General features: G+C 37.6%; 1 protein-coding gene across 1 annotated transcript in view; it reads right to left on the bottom strand.

The window, feature by feature from the left end:
* NKAIN3 (sodium/potassium transporting ATPase interacting 3) overlaps nt 1-13,187 on the bottom strand; it is a 143,257-nt gene that overhangs the window by 107,054 nt on the left and 23,016 nt on the right. Inside the window, exon 3 of the mRNA XM_007471476.1 lies at nt 5,284-5,364. Within this exon, the coding sequence (XP_007471538.1) occupies nt 5,284-5,364 (81 nt within the window). The remainder of the gene's footprint in view (nt 1-5,283; nt 5,365-13,187) is intronic.

Genomic DNA, 13,187 nt, shown 5'->3' with positions numbered 1-13,187 from the left:
GGCATAGTTTTGCTGGGTTTATTGGATGCTACTCCTATATAATTTGCTGATACATTATTCTCAAATACAGACATTTTGTATCCTAGCTTCAGCCCTCCATAAACATCACATTTCAAGGTTCTTTCTGGAAAATGTCTGAGGAAAAAATCATCAAAAGGAAAGGATAAATGCAAGTTTAATAGTCATTGCTAGATTCAGCAAGCTGTATTTACGTAAAGAAAGAAATACACTATGCATCACTTATTTAGTTTGAAACTGCCCACAGAAGAAGAATTCTTGGAAACATAAAAATATTTAGAATGTTTATGACGGATAATGGATGGATTGTAAGCAGCTGAAGGGGACTGGGAGTTCTGTTTCCTGTGCAATAACTTCTACACAGAACTCTGAATTGCCTAAACGTTTCCTACTTGAAAGTGCCTGCCCAAAGCCAAAGTTAGTGGAAGAATCCCACCTTGAAGGAAAATGAATCGTGATCAAGAAAGAGATTTTTCCTAGTAAGTACAGAGGAACAACTCAGGCTAGATAACAAGAGTGAGCCTTGAAAAAGAAGAATGATCTCATTGACCCTCTGCCAGGCTGCTCAGGTGAAATATTCAGCTGAGGAGTCTCACAAGAGAAGAGAACCCCTGCGACTGAACAGTGATGATTTAAGTCAAAAGAGGATGAGAAAGTGCTATTATTGCCATTTGGGGAAATGGCTTAAATTTCTTTCTTTTTTTTTTTCACATCTTTATTGGAGTATAGTTGCTTTACAATGTTGTTAGTTTCTGCTATACAACAAAGTGAATCAGTATACATATATCTCCATATTCCCTCCCTCTTGCGTCTCCCTCCCACCCTCCCTATCCCACCCCTCTAGATGGTCACAAAGCATCGAGCTGATCTCCCTGTGCTATGCGGCTGCTTCCCACTAGCTATCTATTTTACATTTGGTAGTGTGTATATGTCCATGTCACTCTCTCACTTCCTCCCAGCTTACCCTTCCCCCTCCCCATGTCCTCAAGTCCTTTCTCTACGTCTGCATCTTTATTCCTGTCCTGCCCCTAGGTTCTTCAGAACCTTTTATTTTTTTTTTTTAGATTCCATATATATGTGTTAGCATACAGTGTGTTTCTCTTTCTGACTTACTTCACTCTGCATGACAGAGCCTAGGTCCATCCACCTCACTACAAATAACTCAATTTTGTTTCTTTTATGGCTGAGTAATATTCCATTGTATATATGTGCCACATCTTCTTTATCCATTGTTCTGTCGATGGGCACTTAGGTTGCTTCCATGCCCTGGCTATTGTAAATAGTGCTGCAGTGAACACTGGGGTGCATGTGTCTTTTTGAATTATGGTTTTCTCAGGGTATATGCCCAGCAGTGGGATTGCTGGGTCGTATGGTAGTTCTATTTTTAGTTTTTTAAGGAACCTCCATACTGTTCTCCATAGTGGCTGTATCAATTAAGTTTCTTTAAGAATCAAAATACCCACAAATCAGGTACTATGAAAAAAGTGCAGTCATTAAGACATGATATAGAGAAACAAACATAGGTAGTTTTCCTTTTGTGCGAAGGCAACGTGAACGAGGGTACAGAGGAGAAATCAGGAAGGGTTAGTCCATTTCCCCCCCAGGCTTCCTGCCTAAGTTTTAGAAAACCCCTGATCAAAGCTCATGATTAATATAAGTCTACAGAGAATTTCTATACATTCATTTTTTATGTCTAAATTATGCTCATGCACCGTCACGCACAGTCAGAATTCTAGGAAAATGTGACACACTGAAAATTCTCTAGGATCAGTAATGTGTAAGTTCCATACGTCTCTCAGGAAAAGTCAATTAGAAGAAATATTAGCGTAAAGTTTCTACAATTTGGAGTAATCAGAGAGATGCCATAAGGCATCAGCTTAATTTTGGGGGGATTAAAAACAAGCACAACTTGAGTTCTCAACATAACTTGTCTTTCAGTAGCTTTAAATGTAGCAAATGAGTTGGGTTGTCATATTTACATTCTGAATGGATTCCTAGGAAGAAAAAAATGATTTCAAGTCTTGGGACTTCCAAAGAAGCAGCAATAACTTAATTGTACCCTTGGTGATCTTAAAGTACAGCATGAAAAACAGTCTTAGTGCCTCCAAAGATGCATAAAGTCCTTCCAAGGGGGGCGGGAGGGACAGCAGGAGAATCTAGCTGCAGAAGCATTTCAAAAACGCTATTTCCATGTTGAAGGAAAGGGTTTAATTAATCGTGTTACAGCTGTGAAGTTAATATGCAGATCTGAGATCCTATCACAAGGGACTGTTACATACTTTTTAAACAAGTCACTCAGTTCCACATTTTCTTCCCTTTTACAGCTCTTGCATAGTAATAAATATTTGTCCCACAGGTTTGCATAATGAGGATCCTGATGTCTGTTAATTTCTCAATAAAGATGATGATGTTGATTGGCAATTATAAAAACCACTTTTTACCGAAACCTCACAATACACCAAGATCCTTTCTAAGTTCTTTGTATGAATCATCTTACTTAATTCTTTCAACAATCCAATAAAACTAGTGCTGTGGTCTTCCTCACTTTGCAGAAAAGGAAACTGAGGCTCCAGTAGATTATGAAAGTGCAGGCACTTTTGGTCACCTACCCACAGTCATCCTCAACCTCACCATACATGCACACATTCCCATTTCCTTCAAGTTCTGGAAGGTCTGGGGAGAATCAGGACCTTCAAGACCACAGTGACAAAAGTATGATGCCAAGCTGATGGGCAGATAACAGCAAAGGGAAAAATCTGAGGGGTGTGATCAAGAGTCCCCATAACAGGCCAGACGTATGATTTGCTCATGGCCAGGCGAGTACACTATTAGTTAACGAGAATGGCTCAGTAGTGCCTGTCATTGAATAACACCCGAATCCATAGAGATGTGGTGGAAATTAATCTGAATCCGGTCTTTTGAGAAAGATTCACCATTTTAGAATGGACCTTTTGGGCAAAAATCAAAGTAGAGGGAGGCTTCTATTAATCTATCCAAGTGGGTAATTCCAAGAAATGCCTTCATGAACTAGCAGGAGACAGAGGGCTCTAGAAAGTTAGTATATAAACTAGCACACGCGGACGAGGAATATCTTATGAAATGGGGTACAACCTGGAAAAAATGGCAGAGGTGCTTGGGTTTATCAAGGGTCCTTAACTCTGCTCTAGTTTTCAGAATAGATTCCCTACAGGCTGGAATTGAGGCTTACCTGTGGCTAGCCAGGGAGAGGTTACCAGCCTTTGAAACAGTAAATAGAGACCAACAGCATCTCTTTAGGATGCTCCTTTTGGAGTCATCTATCCTATTTATGATCTAGAATACTTGGTTGACTGCTTAATGGCATTTGAACGGGTAATAAAATGAGTAACTGGGACCACTATACCCATTTTTTTTAACCTTGAACCCAAAGAAACGAGGAAAAAAAAATCCTTGACATGCACATTGATATTAGAAAAGCAGTTACAAGATACAGTTCACAAAGGTTACCTTGAGCCGTGGAGGGAAATCAGCCTTTGGGGAACAAATCAATGCTACTATTATTATAGTTTTTAAAAATTAAAAAAAATCACATCACAGGATTATTTTGCAGCTTACCTGAGTTACCATATTTGGTAACAATGCGCAACACCAAAAAAACCCTGATTACTATCTTTATTGGTGAAGCTGGTCCTGTTTTTATATTTCACAGAGACTTTCGGGGTTCAGTGCTTTGCCTAAGGGCCCATAGTTTATAAGCACTAAAGACAAGATTTGAATCCAAGACTTATGGTTTGAAATTCAGTCCTCTTTCAACACACTATGATGTCAATTCCATGGAACAAATTTCCTCTGGTCTAATTTATTCCAAACCAATTAATAGAGAAAGAGATAAAAGATGATTTCCACCCAGTGAAATAAAAGTATGACTTAAAATGACCAATCAAATCATGAGTTACAAAATGCTATGGGTTGAAAAATGCTATGCTTAACTTATTATCCATAATTATTTTATTCATAAAATTGCATTTTAAAATTACTTTATAATCTGCATGTTACAGATGATAACTGGGCACTGATTTAAGTACTTTCTTCTGTCTTAGAAATTAGGTAGAGGTAAAGGTAGATGTTGGTGCATTTGTATGTAACTCAGAAATGTCATTTCTGGTTCCTGAATACATTTGCCAATGTGAGAAAATGATGACAAGTTCTAATTATAAAGCTATTATAGTGTAGAACAAAGAGTAACCACCTCTGGAGGTTCTGGAGAAAACCCTTCAGGGATATTTGCTGCTTGGCTAAATCAAAAATTCTTTGTTAGCGTATGGACTTCAGTGGAGCCTAACAATTCTAAAAGTCTCTGTGTTGGTCAAGGCAAATTTTCTAAGATCTAAACCACAAATGCTACTTAAAGAAAATTTGACACTATCATACAACAATAGAATGTTTGCACAAATATAGTTGATAACAAGAAATCTAGAAGATAGATGACAGCTTTCTTATTCTTTTTGTAATTATACTGTTAGGTTTCTTCTCTACGATTTCAAGTGGGAACTGTGCTGGTTTATGAGAAAAATGCTTAAGAAACATAACTAGAAACTTAACCCAAGATGCTCTTCCATTTGGATGGTAATCAAAAGATGATTCTGCAAGAGTCATAATGAAAATTATGTGCTTTGCTGACATGAGTTCTAGACAGACAGAAATAATATTTGTATCATGTTGCATCAAGACAATTCTTTTCTGATCAGGATTTCACAATAGGAATCACTGCACTGATGTATGTAGTTGTCAGTAAACGTATGCTCCATTTACTATAATGAGGATTTCCTCCTCTGACAAACTTTATTTTTCCAGAATTAATATTCAAGCAAAGATAGAAATTTGCTATTCATATTTGTTACATTTACATCTTAGTCAATCCCTTTTCCCATTTCAAACACAAGAATGTTCAAAGCCATTTTTCACTTAACATATGGGGCTGTGGTCACTGGGACATTAGGCCTTTTTAAAGTGGACACGAGGATACACTGGTAGCTGAGTTCCACGACAGCTTAACAAACTAAATCATAAGGCCATTGTTTCAGAGTTTCATTGGATTAACATGTTCCCAAGGTTATTCTTTCTAATGGTATCCAAACTCTTTTTCAATTAGCATCCATTTGTAATGTTGCTTAGATTACTGTATACATATATATATATATATTAGTATTCCACTTGTAATGTTACTTAGATTATTTATTAGTGTATTCTTTTCAAAAGTGTATTTTAAAAGCATGATGGACTTACCTTAGAGAGCCCACCTACTTCCAAATAGAAGCAGATAATGAAAACATTCCAGGTGACCCAGAGGGCAGTCCATACTGTATACTGGAAAGAAAGGGTGGGGGGAAGAAAGAGAAGAAAAATGTGGAGATGAAAGGCATGCATACTAAATAAATCGATAATAAAAATGTCAATAAGTGTGTCTTCTGGGAAGAAACAGGGCACGCTCAGAAAAGGATGCTCCTTATGTGGTCCCCTAAGATCTCTAGAAATTAAAAATCCAATAGTTTCTACTGCTTTAAGTAGATGCCAATAAAACTAGATTTATTTTTACAGTGCTTTGCTGGCTTGCAGTTGCAAGTTAAATCCAAGCGCTGATTTGATTTGTTTTCTGACTACCAGCTTTTCCAAGGGACACAATTATGCAAATTTTCTGGGGGCTATCTAGCTATCTAGCTAGCTAGCTATCTTTTAGTTACAATAATAAATCATCAAAGGTTTAGGAATGTTAGTCAAAACCCTTCACTTCCATATCCCTGAATGAGGATCATGTTTGAAAATGGATGTATGGAGTAAAATTAACAACCTTTCAACGGTTGGACTATTTTATTGAGTGGAGTGTATGCCCCTAATATAATTATAGAATATAATGTGATTATGTAAAATATTTTTTAAAAGCACACAAGTTCTAATTATGGTAGGATTAATAAGTAAATCCTACTTATTCATAAGTAGGATTAAGAGTGAGCAAATAAGCAACATATTTCCATAATGGGAAAATACCTTCCAATCACAACCAAAAAACTCTAAACATGCCAGCCTTATTGATTAATTGGTTTTATTAATGTATTATGTATTAGGAAATGCCTTCCTCAAGAGTATTAGTCAGACTGAATTAAGGTAGCCTTAGATCAAGACTCATCAATAGAGAGGTCTTAGGGCTCTATTCATCCAGTCACTTTCTTAGGCAGACAAAGACACTGAGGTCTGGAAAACTCACATATAGGACGGCTTGGATGACTCAGGATGGAACTTACCATGGCAACACAATGAGCAGATCAAATACAATGGTTTGCTCATTCATTTTACTGTACTGCAAAAATCTATGAATTTGTAACCTCTTAAACAGGCATACTAATTAAATTATTGCTTTTTTCTATAGCTAAATTAAGACAAATATTGAAATAATTTCTTAGCTTCTTCTGTGCTCTGCCAAATAACAGACTTAAGAATTTTAAACACTGTATAAAATAGCCACGATCTTATTACAAACCTTATCAGAAGCTTTTAAACTTTTTCTAAAATTCAATTTACATTTTGTATCTTTGTCATTTATGATTTTTTAAAAGAATAATACATTAAAAAAAAGAATAATACATTTATAATAATGAGTTAAGGCTCCAAAATCACTGGAAATTTAGAGGAGTTGGAAAATATGTTAAAAAGTTAACGTAAGTTAAAGTATATATTTAGGCTTTTGGTCGTTGCCGACACTGTTGACCTGAAACCTTCTGCTGGCAAAGTCTTCTAGTGTGAGTGGGTGTAGATGTTTCCATTGAAATGCATTTTTCTGAACCACAAAATATTCCCATGAATATTGAAAATAGCTAATCTACATTCTCAATGTATACTTTTTGCAAACTGATAAAGTCACAATAACCACAACACATTTTAAAGATGTTGCTAATCAGATGGCATCTAGTATCTGATATTTTTCATTCCAAATAAATATAATTATGGGTATATTTGAGTGACAGAGTAGTGCAGACCACTAATTCAGGAGGAAAAAGCCAGTGATAAAGGTTAAGGGAAGGACATAAAATAAAGCAAGACTAAAGTAAGAAAATGAACTGAATTAACTGTAAAACCACATGATTCTTAATTATTAGGACTGCAAGCCGAAACCCATAAGTATTCTTTTAGAAAAGTAAATCAACTCATAGTTATAAAAAATACATAGTAAAAAATTCTACTTAAAATCATAGCACAAGCTTAGGGATTGAAGTGTATTCTGATCCCTCACAAGTTGTACTATTGATGACACTTTCAAACATTCAAAGATAAAATGATCAGGCTGAGTAGATTCCAAGCCTCAGCTCCGAAATTCCTAACAAGAGTTACTCCACTGCTTTCTGCATTCCTGGTACTGTGATAAGCACTTTACACAGATTAAGTCATCTAGCCATCACATTAATACCAAGGTAGAGAGGAAATCATCTGATCACCCAGTTAGTGTCAGAGTTGGGATAGGCACTCTGGCAGTATGACTCCAGAGCTGGGGTGCTTGGGCATTACATGACAGTCTTCATTTTAAAAGATCTTAGGAAAAGGACTACAGATTAATTTGCAAGTTAACACTTCCCCAAATTCTGCAATTTATCAAATAACCAATTCACCAGATTACCAGTTTACCAAAAATTCATTCATATATATTCTATAACTGGTTATGTTTTTGAAATGATTTCTTTTGTATTTTGCTATTAATGTGTCCTGCGTTATATAAATACGTAGTTTTTTAAAAAGCAATCTTGTAATTTTCTTTATTCTAATACACTGGTTTGTTGAGAACAAAGAATACCTGTACAGTTGAATTTTGGATCGTTATGAGATGGAAACCATATACCTCAATGTGCACCTGAGACTCAAGTCTGCACACAGAGGTAAGAGGAAAGGATTTCTAGCAACACTAATAACACATCCAAAGGAATTTTGCCTAAGCAGAAAGCATTAGAACCACATATGGTATAAGACACTGGCTATCCTCCCTCTCTTCTTTTTGATGTGGGTTAATTTATTTATAATGCAATTGAAACTAGAATAAAAAAAAGAGATAAACTACATTTTTAACAAATACCTTTTGGTTATCATGGAGTATGCCTACAAGCTCAGACAGCCACATAGATATATTTGAAGTATAGAAGACTTAACTTCTCAAAGTAAAAAAAAAAAAAAAAAAAAAAATCACTCTGTATAATTTATCTATCCATCTATTTACCCATCATCTATCTATCTAAATATAATCTATCAACCTATTTATCTATCCTACTTTGCTTATGTTCAGTACACATATTTTAAATCCTAATTTAATTAGACAATGCCCATAAAGATGGAAAAACATCTGTGTTCTCTGTGGCTTCCTGGATATTGCACAGTTTTATGAAGATATTTCAGCATTTTTTAATTGAAATGAACTTTAGCAGTCTCCCAGCCTATTTCTTTCTCATAGAGCAATTAGTCCATAACATAAATTATTTTTACTTCCTGAGCTTGTTTGTTTTCCAATTACCAGGAAGGCCACTCATTCATTCATTCATTCACTTGTGTATCAATCAGATACAATATTATACTCAATATGTTAGATTCACTCAAAAAAAATGTAGGTCCCTTGCTCACCCATCGTTCTAATAGTTTCTGGAGTTTAGTATTCATGTCCAGGGGGAAATAAATCTGAGAGCACTGAATGGAAACCTAACACTCTTAACTGCCATGTTGAGCAGTAACTCTGGAGGGAGATTTATGATGACATAGTAGGGATATTTCCCTGTATAACAATTCAAGTGAAAGCAAGTTGCAGTTCTTTGGATGTGGACATTTGTATAAAAGTCCAAATAACTAACTTATGGGCCTAGCATACTTACTTGGCTTTCTTTTTTTAATTTTTAAAGGAAGCTTTGAGTTACTTTTAATTCCAATGTTAATCTTTATTCAAAAACTGTCAAGTTAGCTAATATTTCTGCATTTAAATTAATGTAAAACCGTTTGATTAAATTATTATCCATGAAATGATAAAGATTTAAATAATTGTAGAGCAGACTCTCGTTCTAGAATTCGTAAGTAAGATTTTAAAATATTTGACATAGGAGCAAAGCAGACATAGGAGTAAACAGCTGATTCCAGAACAGTACTTTTTATGACTGTTAAATATGACTTAGCCCACACTCTGCTTCATTTTGTCGACAGCCAAGGAAACACAAAAGTTCATTCAAATGCTATGATTCCACTTGGCATCCCTAATGTATATATCCCACCTTGTACCTTAGCTAAAATAAATTTTAATCAGCGAAAGAGTACCCTATGACAAAGTTGGTTTTATGTTCTAAAAATAAATGTAGCAGTAGCAAATTGTACCTGCTCAGCAGTGATGGTAACCAAAGGGGAATTATCTCTCTTTCATTTTGTGATTTGGGTGAATTTTTCTAACAGTCTTTGCAATGCGACCTCCTCAAGACAGTGTCAGGGGCCCACAATGTTATATTTATTAGAAAAAAAATAAGTCAAGGAATAAGTCAGCTAATGCGAGGTGCAGGCAGAGCAGCACATACTATTTTATCTTATAAATCCTGGTGTTCAGATGGAAAGAAGCAAGGCAGTAAGGACAGCTTCTGTTGCAGAACTATTGTTGCCACGTTCTGAGATAAGAAATCACCGTCTAGTCCATCCAGTAAAATAATTTCATCCAATAACCTTTAATTAATTTATTATTTGTTTAATCAAGTATTAAGCATCTTTAAAGGCCCATGCACATCAGGATAACTTAGAATACAGCCATGGACAGGCACCGTCTGCCTGCCAAGAGGACACTGTTTTTTTGTAAATGTTTATTGGCGTATAGCTGCTTTACAATGCTGTGTTAGTTGCTACTGTACAGCAAAGTGAATCAGCTATACGTATACATATACGGGAGGACGCTATTGAATGAGATGAGACGGGCCTGGAAGAAAAGATGGCAACCGTGTAGAGATAGGATAGAGTCACCAGGTTCTATGCGTGCAGAGAGGAAGAGGCACTTAGCCTGGAGGGGGGATGGCCAGAGAAGGCTTTTAAAGGTGACTATTCAGTTGAAGAATTATTAAGATTTTTCCAAATGGGTAAGGAGAATAGGGTGCTCCAGAGAGCAGGTGCAGTGTACATAAACCAAGGAGGCAAGAAACAGCACGTGGTCTTTGGAAAACACGAATCAGTCAGCACGTCTGGCATGAGGTGGGAAGGAGGGGAAGGGAGGGGATGCAAGAGAGATAAGTAACGAGTAGTTTTTGTAAGCTCTGATTTCCACCCTAAGGAGTCTGAAATTTGCCTGTAGACACTGGAGAGCTTGCTCTACGTGCCCCTTTACCTTAACCATTTTCATAAGGGTGATCAATTCTTTAAATTCAGCCGTGATAAATCCTGTTTGTTTTAAGAAATGGCAGGACCCTACCCTCTGTGTCTTGGTGCTCCAAAATGTCTGCTAGCTTGAAATGGATTATATTTAATTGGCACTGCTGGTGACTGTTTCAGCCAATAATGGAGGCCAAGTTCGAGAGAAAAATCTCCTGCAGTCAGAAATCCCTTTCCCGCTCAGTGAGAAGTTAGTATGGATTTTGGACCCAGGTCTCCTCTCAGTGCCGTTGAGAAGTGGGTGCCTTGGAGGCATCCCTTGATTAGTGTGACAGAGGCCGTATTCATTTCCAGGCTTTTTCATACCAGAATTAATTGGAATTAATTAATTGGTGGCCTGGAGACCACCAATTGTGGCTTTGAACCAAAGTATTCACGAAAACAGCTCAGGGATGAGCTACTCGTGGTGTGATAAAGATAATGTGCAGTAGCCACTTTCCCCGTAACTAGGCACCCTTGATAGTCTTCCCATTAAAGGCACCCTTTGTGAACAGATTTCCCGTACTCATTGACTAATGATTCTTCAGCGTTTCTCCCAAATAGATACTTTATACCCATGTTAGAATAAGAGGTAATCTGGAATCCCACATAGGTAACAACATTCTACGATCAGCTAAGGAGGTAAGGCAGGATCATCTCCAATGTCAAATCTTATATTGACAGTGGCAGCATATCATCCGGAATGTGATAGTGGAAGCAGAGCATAGATCATGATAAAGCAACTCCATAAACCTAACAATAGCATCCATTTCTGCCATTTACTCTCTGGGTTCCTTGGGTAAGTCACTTAACTTTTCCTTAACTCTTGCCTTATATGTAAAATTAGGGATGCTAATACATACCCATAGGACATTTGTGAAGATTAAACCAAATGACATGTTGGCATGGAGAGCTTTCCTGACAATTCATTGTTTCCTTTCTCTCCCCTTCCTGGGAGAGGGTATTGAATGAGAGAGTAAATAAAACAATAGGGATTTGGCTGGCATACACACCAAGAGAAAATCAAGATGAGCAAAAACGTAGATTGTTTGTCTTACAGACATTTTTCTTTGAAGACTCTGAAAGACCTAAATCTTCCTCCTTCAACATGCAGGAGGGAGAAGCGAGAGAAGGAAGTGAGGAAAAGATACCAGACAAAGAAGTGACCCCAGTCCTATTGCAAGAGGATGCTAGGAACCAGCAGAGAACTAGATGGGAAAAACAATAGGTATTTATTGAGCACCTATGACACTGCATGTTCGCATGCAGGTCCTCAGTGAATGCTTAACGAGGGAATGGGACCTATTGCTATCGACATCCTACTGTGTGCCCCGTGGTGCTTCCTGCCCAGAACCCCCTTAAGGTCCCCTCTACCCTGGTGAACTCACACTCACACTGCAGATCTCAGCTCCACAGTCACACCTGCAGGCTGAGGGATCCCTCCATTATACATCTACTGGCACAACGTGCTCCTTTTTAACACTTAAGACAGGTGCAATTTAACGTTTATGTGGATGATTATCTGATAAAACCCACTTGCCCTCCCTAGACTGTAAGGTAAGTACCCAGGAGGACAGAAAACACATCTGTCTGTATTTGCTCACCTTGTTCCCCGCACTGAACACAATGCCACATACAGTGTAGAAACCCAATAAATAGGAACGAATATGTAAAGGAAAAACGGAAGGAAGAAAGTTAAGAAAAAACAGATATCGGGGAAGAAGGAAGGGGAGAAAGGAAGGAAGGAAGTAGGGATTGTGAGACCAGTTTGGGCAGGTGGGGCAGCCCAGATTTTATCCTGCTACGAGTTAGTGAAGGGTTTTAAGCCAGCGATTTAGAAAAAGTACAAGGGACACGTGAACAGGGAGGAAGCCAAAGGCAAGCAGGAAGTCCATGTGCAGGAAAGAGACTGCAAAGCCTCGACCAAGGCAGGAGCTGCGTGAAGATTGTGTAGAGCTCATATGGAGAGGGTGAAAGCACTAGGACTAGCTACGTCACTAACATGTACAGACAGCTTCATCCCAGAGAGGCCACTGGCTTCACAGTCACCTGGCATTTTGTGCTTCAGCAGAAAACAACATCACACAATGACAAGTCTGTGCTAAGTCAAAGTGCTCTGTGTTCAAAGCAACAAACTAGAACATAGGATCCAATAATGGTTTGCTATTACGCATAGTAAAGTCTCTTGAGCTGCGAGTCCACATCTGTGAAACACCTTTTTAGTGGATCACACAGTGGCTTAGCAGAGGCTATCTTTCAGGGAAGAAGAGTAAAGCAGGGGTCGTTTAGCCCCTGCAGCAGCTGAGGGACAGAAACATTCCAATGTGCCTGGAGCTGCAATTTGAGGGCAGAGTCTGTGCTGTGGGCTGGTTACCTTCACCTCTGTGTGATATGATGAAAGATACCCTAAAGCCAATTTTGAGATGCAAACAGAGAATTGAGGCACTTATAGAAAAACACATAACTTTTTTCTTTTTGAGAGGTGTGACCGGATTAAACCAAAATGCAAAGATGGCGTATTTTTAAGTCTGTAGTTTTCTTCTAGTGAGGCGATCATCGCATTACAAGAAAATATTCACTAATTCTACTGAACATGGTATATTTACTCAGGCTCAATGAGCATTTTAGAGTAAGTCACCCCTCATTACAATTCCTTATACATGCTTGGTATTTCTGACAACCCTCTTATACATGTAGCCCAAAATATTCCCCTCTTTTTACACTGAAGAAATCTATTACTGGAAATAACTTCCAGTCAGTTGTGGAGCACAGAATATCCCTTATTAAATTTC

The sequence above is a fragment of the Lipotes vexillifer genome, unplaced genomic scaffold (genome assembly GCF_000442215.2).
Source record: "Lipotes vexillifer unplaced genomic scaffold, Lipotes_vexillifer_v1.1 scaffold165, whole genome shotgun sequence".
NCBI lineage: Eukaryota > Metazoa > Chordata > Mammalia > Artiodactyla > Lipotidae > Lipotes > Lipotes vexillifer.
The sequence above is the reverse complement of the archived record's forward strand: the minus strand, read 5'-3'. Positions and strand labels throughout refer to the sequence as shown.